Consider the following 22,438-nt stretch of genomic DNA (forward strand, 5'->3'; position numbering starts at 1 on the left):
TGCATTTTATTATAGCTACAGAACCAAAATGTAGCACTTGTTATTATGTGCAGACACTAACAGAGTGCGTAGGTAATGCTTCTTAACTACATCTCCTTGTCACTGTGTTGAGATACAAGTCTGATGTTAGCTGTGGTAGGTACATTTTAATGAGTATTGGGTTATTCTACTTCTCAGAAGGTACAGCTTCAGTTACCAATTAGCTGGGCTAGAAGAACACAGTGTTCACCATGCCATTTTCTCCCCTTACATTAAGTACTGAAAAGCAAATGGTGAGTCACAAAGGAATGTGGCCTACAGAAAACCTTTGTTCGCTGTCCAAGTGAAGTGCTAGAAAACACCTTTTACTCTCCCTCTGGAAATGATCGGCTTACAGAGAAAGAACATTTTCGCCTTGGACTTTATCAAAAGTAATGCTACAAGTGTAAATATCATCGCTAAAACCCACTGTGGCATCCCTATCATCATTGCCACATTTCTTTTTCATTCTCTTTCACTTTAAATCATGTGCCCTGATGCCTCACATCTTTTCTATTCTAGTCCCTCTGTCCAGAACCAATGGCTTAAGAAGAGATTAATGTCTGGTAAACTCTATCACCTGCTTTTTCCGCTTGTGCAGTGGGCCGCAGACAGGCCCCTAGGAGCTCATATCTGACACAAACTACTCAGAATCCTGTCAAAGGCTCAAAGTTTGTTTGACATCATCAAACACCCACCTTTAATTGCTTCTTTTCAATACTACCAGGGATCTTGAGTATTCAAGCACAGCCTGTAATTCTACAATACAGCGAAAACACATTAACCTCAATGGCCCATGTCTGTCTTCAGCCCAGAGAGAGAGGTTAAAGTGTTTACTCAAAGACAGCTGGCATTAATGTTTTAATAACTTCCATTTTGTTCAAGAAAGGTTACCAATTAATTTAAAATCAATATAATGACAGATTTTAAAAAATTTGCATTAACTAAATTCTGCATTTTGTTGTTTCTGCTTGGAAAAGTACTAAATGATGTTGCTTCAAGCCAAAATGGACTTAATTTTTTTTTCTGGCATATGTAACTATGATATAAACATCAGTTAAAAATATAATTATAAACATGTTCCTACCAAAAGAAAAGAACCCTTCAAATTGTGAGCATTTGAAAGTATGTGTCATAAAATACGCACACCTTCCTCCTTGACTTCTAAATGAGAAAATTAAACACTAATTTTTTACCAGATACTAGAGTCAGCTAGTATTCTTTGCTAGCGAATAATTTTCTTCCGTGCACTATGACATCAGCCATCTTAAATCTGGCTTTCATCACCAAAACTACGATGAATGTAATAGACTCTTCTAGTTTGCTGTACTTGGTTGAATAAGCTGAAAACACAAAGTATGGACAAATGGACCCCTTGGTCCTATACTCCTAGTATTTACATGCCATGTAATCGTGCGCTCAAGTGTGAGAGGGACCCGCTGACATGTGGTGAAGAGTATCTCCTAATAATTGTGTGTTTTTTTTTTAACTGAATTGAGAAAGCAAACAATAGTATAGAGGAAGAAAAGTTCACAGGACTAAAGGCAGCCTCCAGGAAACAGTGAGCAAGAAGGTAGAGCTATTCGTTCAGAAAGCAAATGAACTGGATGCTTTCTTTAATCATGCTGCCTGGAAACAAATCCATCATCAGAAAACCTTCAGGTGCAGCCACACCCTAAAGGACATGTGGCTGCAGGTGCTGAGACTGTGAGCATAAAAGCTAACCTCACATACCCAAAACTGTAGCTCACAGAAAATGACAATGTATGTTGCTCTAAGCTGTGATATATGCATAATTAATACAATATTCAGGAGTAGACATGTTATCTGAAATTGTTCCTGAAGCAGATCCAGTGGTTAAGTTTCCATGTAAACTTTAATTAAAACAGATGGTTTGTTCTTGCCCATCGATTCAAATAGAAACTCCATCGCATCTCGTTCTAAAATCTAAGGTTTCCTAACAACAGGGCAATTCACTTCCTCCATACTCACCCTCATCTGTTTTGTTTTTGTTTTTGTTTTTGTTTTTTTACACCAATGACTGGTGAAGCCAGTTCATCTACATTTTCCTATGATCTGCATTACTGAGAGTAAAGTGGAAATGTTGATCACTTTCAGATTATTTTACATATCCAATTAGTACGATAACTTTGAGGGCTGAAGATTGCTAGTTGTACTGAAGAGGCACACATGGAATAGATGTAGGAGCAGGAAGTTTCCTTGTCTTTTATGAACCGATGAGTAAGGTATGTCCAGTGACCTTCCCTCTAATTTCAATTCATCAATTCAATTCTTTTATAAATAAGAAATAATTTCTATAACAAAATACAGAGTAATCAATGATAATTGAAGATTTTAGGTTGATTCCAGTTTTCCCTGAAGGTAAGATGGAAGATCTGCACATAAACAGAATATGACTTACCCGTAAATTCTTAATCTGCAATGTCCCTTGCTCTTGTATACTTGCTCTGGGATCTCTACCCAGAAAAGTAAATCCCTCTTTGAGCCAGCTGATTACAGGAAGAGGATCACCAGTGGCCTTACACTTCAGTAAGGCAGTCCCATCTACTGCTAGTGTCTGGTTGGCTGGGCCTTGTAGAATGATGGGCGGAGGCCGGTCTGTCAACACTAGAAGACAAAGATATTTTTAGGGCAGTTTAACTTCTATGAAACCCAGCAGCTTTGATATATGAACACTGAAAGTACAGTCAAAGCTCCACACCAATATGCATTACTTATAATTTATTCAGCATGTCACTGTTGTTTAGTACTTCTTTTCATTGTCTATAATTAACATGATACTGGCATAAAATTCCAACACTTTAGGAAAACTTACTCATAATAAAAGACTTAGTCATATTAAAATTAAAACTAAATAACAGCTATGGCCATCTGTCATAAAAATCTTCATTTAATCTTATATGTATATTTACGAAAGCTGGTGGAGCATCATATGCACAGACTAAACTTGCACTTTCTTTTTGTAAATATGTGTATAATACACAACTACAAACTTCACAGAACCAGTTATGTACTGTGTTTATAAAAGCTTAAATAAATATCAGCAGAAACTGTATTTCAAGGATTCTTGATGTTTTTATTTCGTTTCTTAAAAACAGTTTTTTTTCTCATAATAAGTTCACTACTCTCGTGGTAGGACATACAGTGCAGCACTATTGTCTTTGAGAAGGTTCTTGACTTTCTTTCACATTTTTTCAGGGACACATTACTGATTCAGTAGCATGTTATTTAGTTTCATGTTATTAATTTGTAAATTTCTATTTTTCTTCCTGTTGTTGATTTTGTTTTGTGGCTTTTCATTTAAGGCGATGCATAGTAACTATGTAATGGAGATTATCATATCTAGCTGTGAGCATACAATGGATTATGCATCTCGGCTTGCAGATCAAAGATGAATTCCCAATGAAACTGTTCAATATATCTTGACAATAAGAGGCTGAACTGTCTGCCATTATTCACACCTGTAATGATGGACTTATGGATATTTATGAAGAAATATAATATTGTAATAATTTAGGGGAAACTGATGTGTGGGGGGAATTTGTGAAAGGGTTAAGGGAAATTCGAGAGTCTATGCAACTGTATCAACCTATTAATAATTTAAAAAGGAATATACAATAAAAGAAAGAAAACAATTTGATATTTTGAGTTTAGAAATAAAATATTTGCTATTTAGCATTCTCACTGCGGGTGATACCCATTTCTTTGCTCGCAATCCTTGTGCCACTCCCTTCAGAAAATTTCATGTCTGGACTCTTGTGTTTGGCTTCCACCTGGGTCTCAAATTGTCCCAACTTCTGGTTCACCACTCTCCATCTCATGTGACCCTGGGCTGTTGCTACACCATTGTCTCTAGGAACTTTCTCCCACTTCCAATTTAAGCAGTTCCCAGGATTAGGGAGACACCAAGTGTGGTAAATAACTATGTTGTTGGTGGTGCTGATCTAGTTGGAACTTGGTTGGTTGTTAGGTCTGAGGGCCAACTGGAACTATTTTGACCCACAGGATGCCAAAATCAGTATTATTTTCCCTGTGGGACCAGTGCAATGCACCAAAATGGAAGTGAGTTTGCTTCCAGCTCAGCACATGCACAGCTCACTGTTGTCCCTTCAATTTCATAGCCTTTGCTACATGGTACAAAATGGCACATGATGTGTCATTTGTGAAGTTCTTGATCTGCTGGCCATTATGACTGGGGACAACCCGGATCTATTTTAGATGGAACCTGTAGCATGCCATGTAGGAATAATGCACTGAGCCAGAAATGAGTTTGCTTCCAGCTTACAGCATGCAGGGTCCCTTCCCACAGCTTTGCCTTCCTCACAAGATGGCATCCAATGAGGTACAGGTGAAGATCTGCACTCTGAAACTCTCACAGTTCTTTCACTGCCTGATTGGCGTCTGCTGCTCTGATTCTGCTCCTGGTTGAATCAAACAAATCAGCTGGATGGGCAATTCTTAGCCTGGGTTCATCTCCTGAGCTCCTTTTGAACTCCCTTTCCTACCAGGCGCTGAACACCAAGGTTTCAAATATAGTCATTATCAGTTGAATGTGCTGATCTAATTTGTCCTTTTAACTAATAAGAGAAATGCAATCTAATTAGAAAATATTTATAGTGCAATAAAAATATATGTTCCATACAATCATTGTGTACTCATATACTCACTCCTGTGTTCACGTGTGTAACTTTTCCATAATTTTTGAAGCATCTGTATCAGTGTGCTATTGTAATGAGTGCTGTTTTGTAACACTATCTTCAGTATATCACAATGTATAGTGTAATTCAAAATGTTCAAAGAAGTACAGAGTAAGTTAAAGGTGATATTTCCTCAAGAGCTCATTCACAGATCACCTTATAATTAGATTTATATGTTCAAATTGAAGAAACTGCATCTCAGAAACTGTTCTATACAATTCAGCATAGACTTTGTTCAATATAATAAGTTCCTTACTTTGCATATTTCTATTTAATATGCTAAATGAGTCATATAATGTATAATATATAATCAGTATATATATGTATGGGTAGATGCAAGTTTTATCAAGAAAAAAATGAATTTTACTTATTGCTAAGGAAATTATCTCTTATATTTTAAGGAAAATTGTATAAATTGCTTATTTAGAAAGTAAACATTACAACCAGTTATTTCACTGATTTTCATGGACATTTCTTTTACTGTAGAAATAAAACAAGCAAGAAAGGTATGGGCTCCTGGTATTGTAACTATTCTGACACACATGGTAATAATTGGGTAAATAGAAATTCAGATTAGGATTTAAGGAATTTAATTTTTTACATGTAAAAAATGGAAGATTATGAATGATTTCATTTTGTGGAGAAAAAGAGACTGCATTATTAATTATGCTTTAATTTTTAAATGACATTTCATCTCTGTTACAAATTAAACAGCTCTATAGAATTTAAGTAAATTCTTACAACTTGTTTTTAGTGTCCTAACATTCAAATCATTAGAGACAGCAATAGGTTGCTTCCCCTTTTTACTGTCCAAATGAGTAGCTCATCACCATTTAAATGAATATGATCAATCAAGTAATAGAAAATCTCCTGGCCAGAAGGAAATTTTTGGTTTTAAGGATGTTATTGATGAAAGATAACCACATGTTTCCATCACACTAAGGTCAAAGGTTAAATGAACATTTAGGGTTTCTAGTGATCTGGGAATAACTCCATGTCATCTAAATATGCATTATAAAGCTTCACTAGATGATTCATTTGTGATCACATTATAACATTTATTGTCAATATAATTACATTTCATCTGTGTTTTCCTTTTAGATTCTATTTTGGCTCTCATGCAGTTCTCTATACCTTTCTAATTTGGGGGAAGAAAATGATAAAGATGAAGAAAAAGGAGTTGAAGAACAGTGCCACTAAATTAATGAAAAGTTCTCTAGAGGATTATTTCGAAACACAGGTACATTTAAAACATCATAGCTCAATTTATATCCAGGAAAATTGTCACCCACCACCAGTATCAATATGATCTTATATCGATACGTAAAACTGATCCAGAAAATTGGTCTTGATACAAAAATATTAAAATATTGCTATAGTTGGAATAGTCCCTTTTGTCTGTGAAATGATATGTGTTTGCAATCTACAATGGAATTTTAGCTATCTGGTATTAACCCAAATCACGCACAAGAAAAAATGTTCAAAATGAAACTCACAACTTACATTTTATTAAATAATTAACAGACCTGAAAAATAAAGCTATTAGGCTGAATAGAAGCGGAAGTCATCAGGTAAAGTGGCTGAGTAATATTTAGCATGATTTATAATTTTTTGTCTGCATATTTGGATCTTAAATTTGTATTTCCTTGCTGCCCGTCTCAACAACACAATAGTTCCCACTATGCTATATTTATGCAAGGGTCTTGGCTTTCTGATTGCTTATTTCATTAAAATTCAATGTAAGAACAGATATTCATGCTGACTTAACAACAATCTTCTTTAAAGATTTATTTATTTTTATTGGGAATGTAGGTTTATAGAGAGAAGGAGAAACAGAGAAGAAGATCTGTATTCTGCCGGTTCACTCCCCGAATGGCTTCAGTGGCCAGGGCTGAGCTGATCTCAAGTGAGGAGCCATGAACATCCTCAGGGTCTTTCACACAGGTGCAGGTTATCAAGGCTTTGGGACAACTACTGTTTTCCCAGGTCACGGACAGAGAGCAGGATGGGAAGTGGAGTATCTGGGACACATGGTATCCTGGCACATGCAGTTGGTGAGGACATCAGCCAATAGGCCATTGTATCGGGCCCTTTAACAAAAGTCTTAAGAGCTGTTAGTCATCAGAAAATGCAAAACTGTTCATTTATCAATTTTGACCTAAGAAATAAAACTATAATAACTGTTTGTGGCTGCAGCACAATTGCTCAGTGGCTAAATGCATCCCACGAAGCATCAGGTTGTGTCCCTGTTGCTCCACTTCCCATCCTCCTCCTTGTTTGTGGCCTACGGAAGCCGCAGAGGATGTCCCAAAGCCTTGGGTACCTGAACTTGTGTGGGAAACCTGGAAGAAGCTACTGGCTCCTAGCTTCAGATTTGCTCAGCTCTGGACACTGCGGCTACTAGAGGAGTGAACCAGCAGATCTTTCTCTCTTGCTCCTCTGTGTAAATCTGCCTTTCCCACAAAAATAAATTTTAAAAATAACTGTGACATTTTCTCAAATATGTTTTCAAACATTTTGCTTTCTTTGCATGAATCATATTTCCAAATATCTGTTTGCTGAATCACATCACTCATATAAACTTCTTCCTAGAGTTCATTTGTCTGTTTTCCATGGACATTTTATGTGTCCACCAGGTTAAATATACATTGACAACTTGATACTAGATTTTCCACATTGCTTCTGACTACAATGCCATGACACACTTAAGTAGCAGAATGCTGGACTTACCACTGTTCCTGAAGGATTAAACCATTATAATAATATGGGGGAAGAGGGTGGGGATGCTGAGAACAGGGAAGGAGGAGCATGGGAGAGAGAGGAATCTTTATGCTTACAAACCGTATCATGGAAAATACTAATAATAAAAAAAATAAACAGTGAAAAAAAAAAGAAAGACATTAGGGTTTATAAATAGTTGGATGACAGCAGATATGTCAAGCATTATAATTGGAATGCTACAGATAAATACAGAATAAAACTTGGAATTTCATCATATCTTATTTTCCAAGTGTATGTATCTGTATATTAATGAAGACAGTAGAATATATGGGGCCATTTAAAAGATAATTATCCTTTATTCTTTAAAGAACTCTGCAGGTGTCATCTATCAGATGCCTTGTCTCCCTAAAGAAGTATTTCTCATTCCTGTTACCCTTGAATCTGACTACTCCTTTCAGCTCCTCAGCAGTAAATCTCTGTGGCATCAGCAGGTGCAGCCATTAACGACTCACTGTCCCCACAGCCAATGTTCATCTGCTCTGTGTATGCTCCTTCTTGACATGGTGCTGAATCAGGCCGTACCACAGACATTAAAAAATATTGCCTTTCTATTCATTTTAAATGACCTTTTAATCTACAAGTAAATTACGATTGCATGAAAACACATCACATTTCACCATCAGAGAAGAGAATCTGAGAGGCCACAGACTAAGGGTTTGAGGTCTTGGAAGTCAGCACTACTGGAAGAAGGGAAAAAACAACAGCCAAATCTCTTGTTAATACAGGAGTGCAGGAAAGCATATTTAATTTAAGACATCACAGAAAAGAGATAAAAATTATACTCGAAGATCCATGAAATATTTAAACCTCCCAAACTGTCAATTTTGACAAAAAAAAAGCCCCTTTAAAAAACCATCTTGACAATAGAATGTTGGACTTTCTATTATTGTCTATACCTACAATGCCATGATACACATAAATAGAAGAATGGTGGATTTGTGAATGCTGTTGAAAGAATATATCATTGTTATACAATAGAGGAAAACAGTATGGTGGAATCAAAGAGGGAAGAGTGGGAGAGGGGAGAGTGGAAGGCGAAATCCCTGAGCTTAAGGAACTGCATCCTGAAAAATTAAAAAATAAATTAGACTATGAGCCTGGCACGGTAGCCTAGTGGCTGGGATCCTCGCCTTGCACCTGCTAGGATAGCACATGGGCACCAGTTCTAATCCCAGTGACCCTGCTTCCCATCTAGCTTCAGAATTGTCCTGGGAAAACAGTAGAGTACTGCTTGGGACCTTGTACCCACGTGGGAGACCTAGACGAGATTCCGGGCTCTTTGCTTCAGATTAGTGTCACTCTGGCCACTGAAGTCTTTAGGGAAATGAATCAACGGATGAGGGATCCTTCTCTCTGTCTCTCCTCCTCTCTGTGTATCTGACTTTCTAGCAAAAATAAAATAACTCTTTTAAAATATTAGATTATGCAAAGCCCAACATCCTTTTTTACTTTTCAATCAATGAACGTAGGTGCCTCAGTTAAGATTCCAAGGATGTATGTGCAAATAAAAAATAATTAATTTCAACATTATTGGCACTTTGAAAGGCACTTAATTAATTTAACATAGTGAATGCATAATTAAAATCATAGCTGTGTCATAATATGATTAACTCAGTAAAAACTCATCTCTATGCTACCAATGTTAATAACTCCTCCCCCAGTGACATACAAGTATTAATATCTGTTAGGAGAAGTCATATCAGTACTGAGTCTGAATAACTATTTGGATTATACTTCTAAACACCAGGAAATGTGTTGTCCTTTCATCTGTTTCTTATTTTTAAGATGTATGTATTTGAAAGACAGAGTTTCAAAAGGAGAAAGAGAGGGAGGTAGGGAGAGATAAAGAGAGAAATGGACAGAGATCAATCTTTTATCATCTGATTCACTTTCCAATGGGTCACAACAACTGGGGCTGAGCCAGGCCTAGGACAGGAGCCTGGAATCTTATCAGGGTCTCCCACGTGATGAACATCAGGCCATATGCATGCACTATTTTCTACTACTTTTCCGGGCCTATTAACAGGAATCTGGATGGATGCACAGCACTGCCCTTGTAAGATGCAAGCCTTGCAGGTAGCAAGCGACTTAACTCACTGAAACACATCACTAACTCCAACATGATGACATTTCTTTGCAACAGCACATTCCTGTATTTCTATAGGAATTGATTGCCTTTTGGAAGAAAAAAATTAGAAGTGTATGTGTCAAAGCTGGGTCTCTTCAGTGGCTCAGACAGAGCAGTGAGCAGCATATCCGGGTGCACATGGAGGATATGGCAGCACACTGGAACTTGCAGAAGACACTTGGTACTATGGCAGAACAAATTGATCAACTATTGTAGCCAAGTGTTGGCAGTGAAAATTTGGTCAAAGGAGACTCTAAAGTGGAGTATTCCAGCCAGTGGTTTCTGAAGAGATTTCATTGTGCTTGGAATGGCAAGACTGGCAGCAATTCAGAACTGTTGAACTACTGAAACCACTGAAGTAATGCCCTCGGAGCATGCCCCACATTGGGAACCCTGGGATGGTTGGGAGGTTGTGTGAAGCTTCTCCCTTTATCTTCCCCTTTCCCCCAGGTGCAGGAAAGAAAGAAAAAAGAATGTGGAAACTATGGTCTTACACACTTTTCCTTGTAGCCCTTGACCCTTTGTGCCCTAATCAACTATGTAAAGATCATCAAAATAAAATGATGACTTTAAAAAAAAAACCCTGTTTACCTTCCTGGATTCAAACTTTAAGCTAAACTAAAATCAGAGCATTTGCATTATCAATGTATATTTTAAGTGAAAGTTATACTTTTAATATGACAAATCTAACAGTAATGTCTTACCATCAGTAACTTCCAGTTGTGCTTTTGCTAAGATACTTCCTGCCACAGTTAAGGCCTGACAGATATAGTAGCCTGCATCTGAACGCTGAATGTTGGTGATGGTGAGGTCTCCAGTTGGTGACACCGAACATCGACTGTTGGGCTGCTGAGGTTGGTTCGGGAAAAGTAGATTCTATGAAAACAAACACAGTCTTATCAATATTCTGTTCTGACTCAAAAGGAAAACTATGCTAGCCACAGTGATTACGATTGTTGACAAGAAGAAGAAAATGAATGCATTTAGAGACACATAGTACCAAAAACAGCTTAATGATACACAACAGGTTTTATTGGGAATTTTTTTTTTCAAATCATTGCAAAATAATATTTTCCAAAAATTAAGTTTTCTTAATTTTCTGAAATTTCCTTTATGTTTAAAACAAAATAAAACGGAAGAACAACAACAAAAATCACAAGAAAAATCTGTCTTTGAGGTGGGTGATTGGTGTAGCAGTTACAGAGTTTAAGATATTGGAGTCTCATATCAGAGTGCTGGCCTACATTCCATATCAGCAGTACCTGGGTTTTAATTTCAGACTCAGACTCCCTAATCTTGCTCAGCAAAATGTAGACCATAGAAGGGAGCAGGTAATGGCTCCAGGAATGGGATACCTGATAGCATTTTGGGACACCTGGATTGAAGCCCCAGGTCCCAAGTTTAGCTCCACTTAGACCAAACCATTTTAGCCACTCAGGAATGAATTAATGAACAGGGACATCTTTTTCTTTCCCTGTTGTCTACATCACCAAATACCCATCACAGCTTGCTTGTGCACGCACTTCCTCAAGACTGCATCTAAATACCTTGTGTCTTTTCAATCTCTCCTAATTTCTACCACATTCTTAGTATCTTTGAGATATGATTTCTAACTCTAAACACAGATGGCTAATGTTTATCTGGTATATCCTAATGTTTCATAAGCTACACATAACTAAAGACTGCAAAACATAGAGATCAGAGTTGTAACTTTATGTGTGAAGTTGATGCTTGCAATACCACTGTCTCATGAACACCGTTCGAGATCCTGTTACTCCACTTCTCATCCAGCTCCCTTCCAGTGTTCTTGAGAAGTTACATAAAGATGACTTAAATCCTAAGCCCCTGAACACATGTGAAAGATCTGGAAGAAGCTCTGAGCACTTGATACCAACATGTCACAGCCCTGGGCAGTGTTGTAATTTGGGGAGGAAACTAGTAGATAAAACATTTCTCTTTCCCTGGCTTTCTATAATCCTATCTTTCAAATGAATAAAAATAAAGAAATAATATTAGGGAAACCAGTATTGTAGCACAACAGGTAAAGCCGCCTCCTGTGATTTCAGAATCCCAAATGGAAATCTGTTTGTGTCCCAGTTGCTACACTTCTGTCCCATTTCTCATAAAAGCCTGGGAAACACAGTGGAGGATGGTCCAACTGCTTGGAGCCCTGCCACTCAAGTGGAGATTTGGAAGAAACTCTTGGCTCCTGGCCCTTGATTTTGCCCTCACCCTGTCATTGGAGAGAATCAGTGGATAGAAGATTCTTGCTGTCTCTTTATTTCTCTAACTATTCCCTTCTCCCTCGGTATCTTGACTTTGAATTAGATTAAACAATTAGATGCATTTTTGAATGCAAAATCTAACTTCTGACAATCATTTTGAACACTTGGCAAATTCAATCAGTTTACCCCAAAATTATTTAAAAGTGTGTATGACAGAGACTGACTTAGGATAATTGAATGTACTTTTCCTAAAAAGTTCTTGCAGTTTGTAACAGCTTAGAGAGAAGCAATGAATAAACATTTAAATCTACATACAATCTAAGAGATCATCAAAACTAAAAAGAATACCTAATGTTTCTGCATTTCATACGGTTACTGTATATCTCATGTTAAGTCGTATATACATTTCCTGATTGCAAATGTTCAAGCATTTTTATATGAGAGCAGTAGCATTGCTTTGGATGACCTACATTGCTTTACTGTTGTTCAATTAAGAAAAACATTTGGGTATAATAAATCATGTTGAGGTATGTTTTCAAGCTGGATTATAAATAAGAACATATCAATTTTTACGTTGTATTTACTTACAAAAAAGCACATTATAACCCTCTGGGATATGTTTCTCAATGTAGTAATTAATTTTCCAGGTTTGTAATTAAACAGTTTCAATAAGTTGCAATCAGGAGGTAATAACATTCAATTAAAGGCACAAGACACATTTTCACCTTAAAATGTTTTTTACCCTTGAAGTAATACCAATGGAAGAGGATAAAATAGGGTATTAACACTTTTCAATTACGTTAAATGACTTTAATCCTGCAAATGATGCCCTACTTTAATTAGAAGCTCTTCTCTTTATTGCAACATGATGGATGTCCACTTTATGAGATTCAAGTGTGACACTATAAGCCCACTTTACATAAACATTACCATGTTATTAAACTCCTTCCAAAAAGAATGATGTTTACTAATAGGGCAGGGATATAATTTCAAAATGCTGTTGCTCTCTGCTAACATTTGTATCCTTTTTAAGCTAGATATTTCACACACATATAAAGCATTATTTGAGAGCTAGCTAATTCTCCTGTGAAATTCAAATATATTACTGAAATAAACCATCAAAAAGAGAAAGGTTTAAATCTTAAAGCCACTTGAAAATGATACAATAACTCAAAATGTGCACTTTCCTACAATTAGCCATTAGAATACTAATTTACATAGCACTAATACATCAGATGGGCTTAATTCTCCATGGAAACTTCCTCTCTACAATGCAATATCAGTCTACTTTCTAAATGATTCGTTGACATGGAAAATGGGATTTGATTGGGGTTAACCCATCATCTCTATTCCCTGCTTGCATGACATACCCAAAGAAAATGGATTACAAGCAAAATCCAGGAGCTGTATGGAGTTCTTCTTGATTTGAATTGCCTGGGTAGCCTATTAGTGCTAATTGGCATTATCAGCACATATTGAGGAATATGGACCATTAAGTCCAGGCTTTTAACTCTTTCTACTGGTAGATAGTCATAGATCATGGCAAAAATTGGATACTAATCACAGGCCAATTTACTTTTTTATCATTCTGATGCGTGATTTGCAAATTTCAAATTGGCTAGAACAGTTTTTATTTGCTGTCAGTCTATCTCTCTCTGAGAAAGGGAAAAGACTGAGTTGTTAAAATTGCAAGCTTGAGGATGGTGCAGGAATGCATTGGAACCTACAATGAAATATGATGATAGACCAGAACTTTCTAATGCTGCTCTTGCCAGGAAGAAATGTGTAAGTTTTATTAAACAGATTCTCTCAAGGTATCTTAAAATATTTTTTGGGTCTGGGGAAATAGCCTAATGGCTAAAGCTTCACCTTGCATGTGCTATGATCCCATATAGGTGTTAGTCCATGTCCCAACTGCTCCACTTTCCATCCAGTTCTCTGCCTGTGGCCTGGGAAAGTAGTTGAGGATGGCCCAAAGCCTTGGGAACCTGTACCCACATGGGCGACCCAGAAGAAGCTCCTGGCTCCTGGCTTCAGATTGGCTCAGCTCTGACCATTGTGGCCACTTGGGGAGTGGACCAGCAGACAGATCTTTGTCTCTCCTCTCTGTATATTTGCCATTCCAATAAAAATTAATAAATCTTTTAAAAATATACTTCTCAGCTCTGACATAGCTTAGAATTAATGAACTTTGTAAGAATTATTTTCTTTTTAAAGTAAATTTAGCTCAGTTTTGATCATGTCTACATATTTGAGAAGCATGGATATCCACGTGGACCACTGGTTAGTGTGGGAGGGCCAAGGCATGAGGGAAAGTGGATGAGACAACTGCTTCCAGTTTTTTTTTTTCTTCTTATATCAGAAGGTAAGGGCAAAGAAGGAGAGAGGGCCATTTCTAGTAGCCTAACCACATCAGTACCCAGGGATGGGGAATGACTTCAATGCCATCCTAGGGTGGCAAAAGAACTGGAAGAGAATGTGGACTAGCATTATATGGTGCTGGGGGGAGAACACAAGTACAACTTCTGTTGAGCCAAATGTCTCACTAGGGATGGTTCTAGAGAGCCTAGAACAGAATATCTGTGGATCTTGCATGAATACATAGATAACTCAGATTATAGTTTTAGGTGAAGAGTACACTTTCTGCTTTATGTCAAGTAGGAAATTCCACCCATAATCTCAAATCCAGTAAGCACTTTGGCCAAGTTCTAAATGAAAGAAAAAAACACATTGAGTCTTGTTTTTGAATAAATTATGAGAGATATTATTGCCTAGATGGGACACTGAGGAGGACCAAACAAGTACCACAAAGCAAGGCAAATGTCAGTTAGTAATGGAACACAATGTGTCATTTCTAATCAATGCTAACAAGGAAAAACTCCAAGGGAAAAACAAGGAAAGCTTTTTTAAAAATTGTTTTTTATAACTTTTAAGTGGAAGCATGACAAAATTAGTGATTGTTAAAACTGTGTATGCCATCTATCTAACAGTGGAGACTGACATTCTAGGACAATGAATCAACAGGTCACAAGAAAGCAAAATTATCCTTACTTTTAGGAATTATAAATAGATACAAAGACTCTGGCTGATTTTTAAGATAGGATCATTTCACTGCTCTTAATCTATTTCTTATTACACATAGAATCATTTAAAGATAACATTAGCACATAATGAATGCTGTACTGGAACATGTGATTCCAACTTATTTTAGAATTCAGTGGTTTCATTTTTAAAAAGTAAAGAAATCCCACGCTGATAACAACAGCAGTAAGGCTCACTTTAAGGAACCTGAGAGAGAGGGTAGATGATCAGAGATTACAGTAAATAGCCAAGCCTTATACTCACCTGGCTTCCTTCTTTCTGCCAAAAAACAGCTGGCTGTGGGTTTCCTTTTGTTTCACAGGGAAATGTCACTGTTCGACCTTGAGCAACAATCTGATCTCTTGGCCTAACCACAAACTGTGGAGGAGCTATAATTTAAAGGAAAGAAAGTGTGTAAATATCAGCTGTTGACAAAGAAAAAGATAGCAAAGGAGAAATCTGATACTAAGTAGATTTCTCAGGGCCAGAGAGGGGTTACAGCTTCTGATTTCTTTTTATGTATCTCCCAAAACACAAAGGGAAAGGAGAAAAACATTCCATTAAATGTGGAGAAATAAGGAAACATTAAAGTATACCTTTCAAATGTAGTGCCTTGTAAGCTATTGGTTAAGACTCACATAGAAAATTAGATCTATGATAATTTCAACATTTCTCATGAAAGATTATTTTTTATTTTGGTCCTGATTTTTCAATACATATAGAAGAAAAGCACATATTTATAAAGCTTTTCCTTCTTCTAAAATCAATCTATTGTTAAATATTGATTTTTCTTGCAATTTTTACAAACATTGTCTAAAGTACGAGGATTCCAGAAAGCATAATATATGAAGCTCATATTTCTAGTTCTTATATTCTAGAAGTCCTGAAGATTTTAATGTAATGAAGAGTTGAAAAAAGAGGTAAAATATTTAAAACTAGCTAACATCATAAAAATATGCAAAAGGTTGATTCAATTTTATCTGTGACTTGGATAGATAAGGATTGGTAAGACAATTACAGTATTCTCTTGGGCAACAAAGATATAGAGATGAAAAACTCTTCTTTCCTACAGCCATCATGTCTAATGAAAAACAAGAAGAGTTAACACGATAAAAATAACAGTCCCTAAACAGAACTAAGTCAACTACTGTTGACTGTGAAATCACAGAAACATTTTCAGATCACAATTGATCACTGAAATTATATTAAGTTACATTATAGCATATATGGTAATTGTGATATGGGTCAAGAGGGAGAGAGAGGAGCATGAGGTGTGCTGTGGTGTGGTAGGAGCAATAGTTTGGTGTAGGAGACGGACATTCTGGAAGCTTCAAAGAATGAGCAGCACTCGGTAAGCAGGAATTTAACCACATGATAATCAAATAGCTTAATGAGAAAACAGAAGAACGAAGAACATGTATAACACACTGAGTGTAACTTTGCGAGAATGGAGGGCCCACGTTATTTAAACGTCACTGGTTATAGTAAAAGGGTTTTATTCTGCTTTTTTTTTTTTGAGTTGAGAAGAGACAGAAAACCAGATTTTATTAAAAGTTTTAAACTCTCCAATGCAAAATGGTATGGTTTGGGAGGGGGTGCTGCATTAAATAATAAAGTAAAGGAATCTGGTTGGAGGACAAGACTAGAGCCAAATCATATTCTTTCAAAACACACAGACCACCACCCCTACACACACACCACTCAAAATACTTATCCCATGATTTTTACAATCATATGTTTCTGCTTTAACTGGTCACTTACATCAGAGAAATAAGATCAAGAAAACACCTTAAAATCAGCTGTAATCATGAGAACTTGCTGTAAATGGTGACAATCTTAAAATCTACATTGTATAGAATTCTAACAATCTACAACATCCAGTAATGACTTCACCCAGATTCCTTTAGTCTTTTAGAAGCATAGGGGTGCAAGTTTAGGTATGCAGTAAAATAAAGTGTAGCCCACATCCACAACCAGTTAATCATCCTTATAAAAAAGATAGAACTGAGGAAGCAATGGCATGGTTATTTTTTTCCGCTATCAAAATATTCAATAGGATAATTTACTGATGTCTTTGGTGCCCTGTTATACTGTCTCCTAATTGAACACATGATAGAAACATGCCCCGGGGGCAAAAAGAATAAATCTACTAGGTAAAAATTTTCTTTTATAACTATAGATAACAGAAGACACACTCAGGCAGCACAGAAAACCCAAATGTGTGGATCTGTTTGAATTGAGTGTGCGTTATGTTGCCTTGCTTATTCACAATATTACTTGCTTCTTTTGTCCATTTCTGCCAATATATGGACTTTCGATGCATACTAGAAAATAAAAAATTATAAATGTGCTATATAAGTACTATCAGAAAAAAATTCTTAAAATACTAGAGTCCCTTTCCCAACACAGATGTGAAACCTCTGGATATTTGTACAAAAACTAAAAAATTAATGCTGGTTTCTCTGACCCATAATATTTTAGAAAATCGCCATGCATTGTGAAAAGTCTAAAAATCTATGAAGTGTTCTTGGCTGCTTTCTTATCAATCCAGAGAAAGCCAACAATGCTTGTATGGACATCAACTAGTAAGAAGCACTGAATTAAATTAGCTTTTATCTCATCACAAATATTTACAAAACTCAATAACTTAATTGTCTTTAAGAAACATCACGTTTCCAAATTGATTAGTTGCTTGGTTGTGCTCTGGACCAGAATTTGTCAGCTCATAGACCTGGTTAGTAAAATCAGGAAGCTCCAGGTCACTGTTCAGTACTCTTTTTATATAATTCTTGTAATTTATAACTGATAATGTGCATGATTAAAATCATCAAGTGAAGCACTAAATGAAAGCAGTGAAAACAGTCTCTATTATTTTCAGTAAAGGATTCTTTTCCTACCATCTCTTTCCAAAACAACCATCATGTGTATAGGAAACTACAGATTACCCTGATTGAATTTGAAACTTTTTAATAATTTATTTCTACTAACTTTAGGGTGATTAATTTTAGAAAATATTTAATTTGAATTAATTTATGTGTGAGTGATTTTACAAAGTATTCTTGAAATCCATCTCCTACAATTTCCACACAACTATTGAGATAGAGTTACAACTATAAGGACTAGCAAATGACTACTCCAATGCATACAGTTTCCTTAAAAAGACTGATTCATCCATTTATTCTTTTAAAACATATTCCTTAACTAAAAGTTAAGCAACACTTCATGATATAGAGGATGGAAAGCTAAGAATAAACTGTCTTTGTTCTATGGCAGCGATCTCCAGGGAGATGTAAACAAATACTGAAGAATATGCTTTGTATAACAACAGAAAAACGCTGGAGTCAGTGCAGTAAAAAGAGCCAATCAGAACCAAATCAGACCATACTGTGAAGGAAAAACACGTCAAGAGAAGGCTATCCTTAAGCTGTGTTTCGAAGCATGAGTAGGAGTTTATTAGAAGAGGAAGAAGGCACTTAGGAGAGAGACTAGACACTGAGGGCAGTAGACAACGTTAATAATTGTGAACGTAAACAAAGCCAGATGAAAGATGTCATATCAGATAGGGCCAGACATTCATGCTAGAGATTTAAATTTTGTCTCAAGTACTAAGAAGATCTGGGATGCTGAGAAACATGTATGCAAGAAGCAATCAAGTTTGTGTTTTAGTAAGAATACTCTGGCTGCATCTTAGAGTCATTGGATGAAGACAGAAGCAAAGGACTAGAAAAAACTTACTAAATTGTGGTCAAAAACCCAGTTAGGAATTGGTTTTCATAGTAGCACCTAAAGAAGACATTTCATCAGAAACCTCAAAAGGAAAAATGATATTCTGAAATAATAGTTACCACTATCTATACCATCTAAAAACGATCAGAAAATCATCATTTTTGAGCTTTTTCTAAATACTGGATTTTTAGAAATAACATAATATAATATATTAATCATATATCTATTTAAATGATCTTTCACAGAGTCTTCAAAATGTTCATTGAAAAGAAGAATTTATAAAGATAAATTTGTATGGTGTAAAAATGTTAAAAATCCATACAGAGTTTTCCATAGTACACATTTCTCTACAAGCTTTCTGAATACCCCTTGATCAATTCTAATTTATTTAGAATATGCTCTATTTTTAATTTTTCAGTAGCTACTTGCCATCAAAACAGTCCAAACTCACTTTGTTGGAACTGGATATTTTAATGGTTTCAGCATTTCCAAAAATGGGGATACACAGAAAATGCAAAAGCTTTGAAACAAAGCAAAACTGCAAAGATGATCTGAGTTTTTGAAGATTTGTATTTTTTCCTAATGTTACCTAAAGTTAGTGCAACAAAAAGAATCATATCTCACACTTTGGTATTAAAGATTCTCTGCCCATACTTTGGCTATTAAAGACATTCTGTGAAGATACGTCAGCTGAAGGGATTCATTTTTTTTAAATGTAAAGTGAAAAGCCACATCAATATTTCTTCTGATAATAACTCTGCAACTTCAGTCTTCCTGCTAGGAGATGGTGAAGATGCTATGAAAAATCCTTGGCTGATGACAGCAACAGGTTAGAGCAGACTGGGTCTGTCATTGTATTAACATTGCACAACAGCATTATGTGTGCTGCACATTTTATGGGTTTTCCAGGGATGACCTGTACCAAGTGCAAAACCACAATTAAGTCCTCAAGATAACAATTCAAAAAACACACATTGAAATCCAATGTGAATTAAAGAGATTGAGTTTTAAGCAGCAGATAAGCATACTAATTTCTCTATTTTTTTAATAAAAATAGAAGGATGAAATTAGATAAATCTTTTGTAACTATGACATAATAACATCATAAGATTGATAAATCTGTCAAATTATTATATCTTACAGGTTCAGCTATAAAAAGAAATGACCTGAAACAAACAGAGTGGAACAATACAATGCTCAATCAACAGAAGTTGAAAAACAAGAGCTCTCCAAGAACAGTATTTTGTTGAAGAAGTAGATCCAAATATAGAAATGGTCAAATAAGATTAGTGGTCTCAGAGAATTCAAATGAAACTGTTTTGAGAATTTAAATACAATATATAGTAAATTAGATTTGCGTTCTGCTAAATTATGCTTTGATACTGCATTCAGTCCAAGCTGACTTCAATGTCGTGCCATAGCTCCGTGGTGCTAATGCCTGCTGGTGAGAGTAAGTGGGCAATATGGAAATCAGATGGCTGAACATGAATAGGACACACAGGCCGTGCATGAGCTGGGCTTTGACAAGGGAATGGAAGAGCTTAGAGGTTAATCACATCATATTCACAGTTGTTTCTTCAGGGAAATATGACTGACTGTGGCAGGCATTAGCTCAGAGTCGTGCAGTGGGTAGGGGCAGCGGCATGTGTAACAAAGAGTAGTAACAGGCTGTATGTGATCTTTGACCATAATTTCCTGCTTCAATTAATATTTTATTCTGTACTAACAAAAATCGTGCACTCTGACAATTTCAAGCAGTCAACAGGTTACTGATATTTGATATTATTTGATTAGTAAATGTTCATATATTCCATAAGAACATACTTTAAAAGCATTCTCTTTCCACATTCACTTGAGTTGAAGATTTACTTTATTGCAAACTATGTATTGCAACAGTAATAATTAGTAGTAAGTAGATACTTAGTAAGGGTTTGGGAAATATATTAACCAATCTCTAGTTATTATTTTCTTTACAATTAAAAAATTATAATGTGAAGATTAGTAAACTGAATTTTCTAAAGTATACATAATTTTTCAAGATAAAAAGTCAGAATTGATGGACAACTTGGTTCATTACAATGCAGTAGTCATACCTTTTAAACACTGAGCTGCTAGATTAATTTGGTTCATTTCTTATCATGATTTGATAACTGAAATGTGTTTATTATCAGATGTAAAAAGGTAAGAATTTTATTTCATAATTTTCAATACAGTGTTTGTAAATTCATAACAGTATATTCCCCAGAATAATGAACTATCTTATAAAAGTAAAATAAACTTTTAATCTCTCTTTATATATAATATATATATATGTATATACCTATAAGAGCATTATTTCTTAATTTTTTTCAAGCCATTGTTTATTTTAAAATAAACAAATTTTAAAATAAATACACTGTTTTACATTGCATTGCAGTGAAAACCTGCCAGGCTTGTTACTACAACTCTTGCGCACTTTCACTTTACACTCAGTAACGCATTTTGCCCTCTATCTTCTGGACCAAGTTTTAGCACTCTTTCACTCAATCTGATCCAAATTAGATCCAACATTTAGAGAGTGGTTTTCTTAGAGTGATTTGAATATGCACTAGCTTGTTTCTGTGGCTAAGCTATACAAATATCCATTATATTTGGGTCAATATTTTGTACACCGATTAACCTGAACACACCCTGGTCTTGTCTTTGTTTTGTATTCTTCCCTCTTTGTATTCTAGCATGTATGATATAGGAAAGCTCACTAGCATTGCCTGGCTTTTCTACATTTGCAAATCACATCCTGTCTTCAGTTGTAAGCTCTTACTTCAAATAGTAAGCACAAAATCGATTTCTTGGAATAGCAACTTCAAAAACAAACAACAAACAGATCCCAATTAATATCCACTAGTTTTCCAACCATTATATTTGAGGGCTGTGACTCAATCCCACTGGTGGCAGTGACTCATTATCAAAATAATTTACATGGGATGAAGGCCAAGAAGGCATATTGTTAGAAAAATGTCTCCCAAACAACTTGGGAATGGTGTTCAGTGCAAAGTGCCCTGTTCAAAATTCAAATGCACTTCAAAATTGTAAGGCAATAACCTTATCCCAGGGGAACAAAATTTCTGTAGACAAATACAGGAATTGTATTAAAGTCCACCCTAGAGGTTGTAAAATAAAATGGTTTACCAGGCTTGCCACAGCATGGAACAGATAATGAAAAGTCCTTTTCTCGAACGCCATATTCACCAATTGCATGAGACTAACATTTACTCAATGAATATTCAGAACAGTCTGGATTTCTAATTGACAAATGAAGCACGAGACAACATGAAGTTCCCAGTGAGTGCTGTAAGCAAGGGTGCACTGAGCAAAGAGAACTTGACACTGATGTGGAGAGGTACAGCACAGGGAGGGGGAGCTTGAGAGGATGTGGGAAAGATGGAGAGAGAGAGAGAGAGAGAGGAGGAAGCCGAGAGGAAAAGAAAAGGAGAAGTTGGGACAGAGAGGGAGGAAGGGAGAAAAAGAAACTAGTAAAAATAAAACAAAGTTATGGATAGAGGGGAAAAAGCTAAGGAAGGTGGGAAGAGAAAAGAAGGGTGATGATAGGGAGGGCTAGGGGAGAAAGGGGAAAAAAAGAGAACAAGAGGGAGGAGGACCAAGAGAGCAATGAAGTTGGAGAACAGTGGGAGGGCGAAGTGTGGTATGGAGAGAGAAGAGACGGGCCGAGTTGTTGCTTCTACCTGTTAAGCGGGGTGATTGTTCATCACTAGTGGAAAAAC

At 36.1% G+C, this 22,438-nt stretch overlaps 1 protein-coding gene across 3 annotated transcripts in view; it reads right to left on the bottom strand.

Annotated features, from left to right (window-relative positions):
- Positions 1–22,438, bottom strand: part of ROBO2 (roundabout guidance receptor 2) — a 576,432-nt gene that overhangs the window by 89,886 nt on the left and 464,108 nt on the right. For all 3 annotated transcript variants that reach the window (XM_040980633.1, XM_040980632.1, XM_040980631.1), the window contains 3 exons: positions 15,216–15,340; positions 10,350–10,521; positions 2,441–2,646 (listed from right to left, as the gene is read on the bottom strand). In XM_040980633.1, coding sequence (XP_040836567.1) covers positions 2,441–2,646; positions 10,350–10,521; positions 15,216–15,340 — 503 coding nt within the window. The remainder of the gene's footprint in view (positions 1–2,440; positions 2,647–10,349; positions 10,522–15,215; positions 15,341–22,438) is intronic.

The sequence above is a fragment of the Ochotona curzoniae genome, unplaced genomic scaffold (assembly GCF_017591425.1).
Source record: "Ochotona curzoniae isolate NIBS_2020 unplaced genomic scaffold, NIBS_Ocur_1.0 contig_3498, whole genome shotgun sequence".
Lineage (NCBI taxonomy): Eukaryota > Metazoa > Chordata > Mammalia > Lagomorpha > Ochotonidae > Ochotona > Ochotona curzoniae.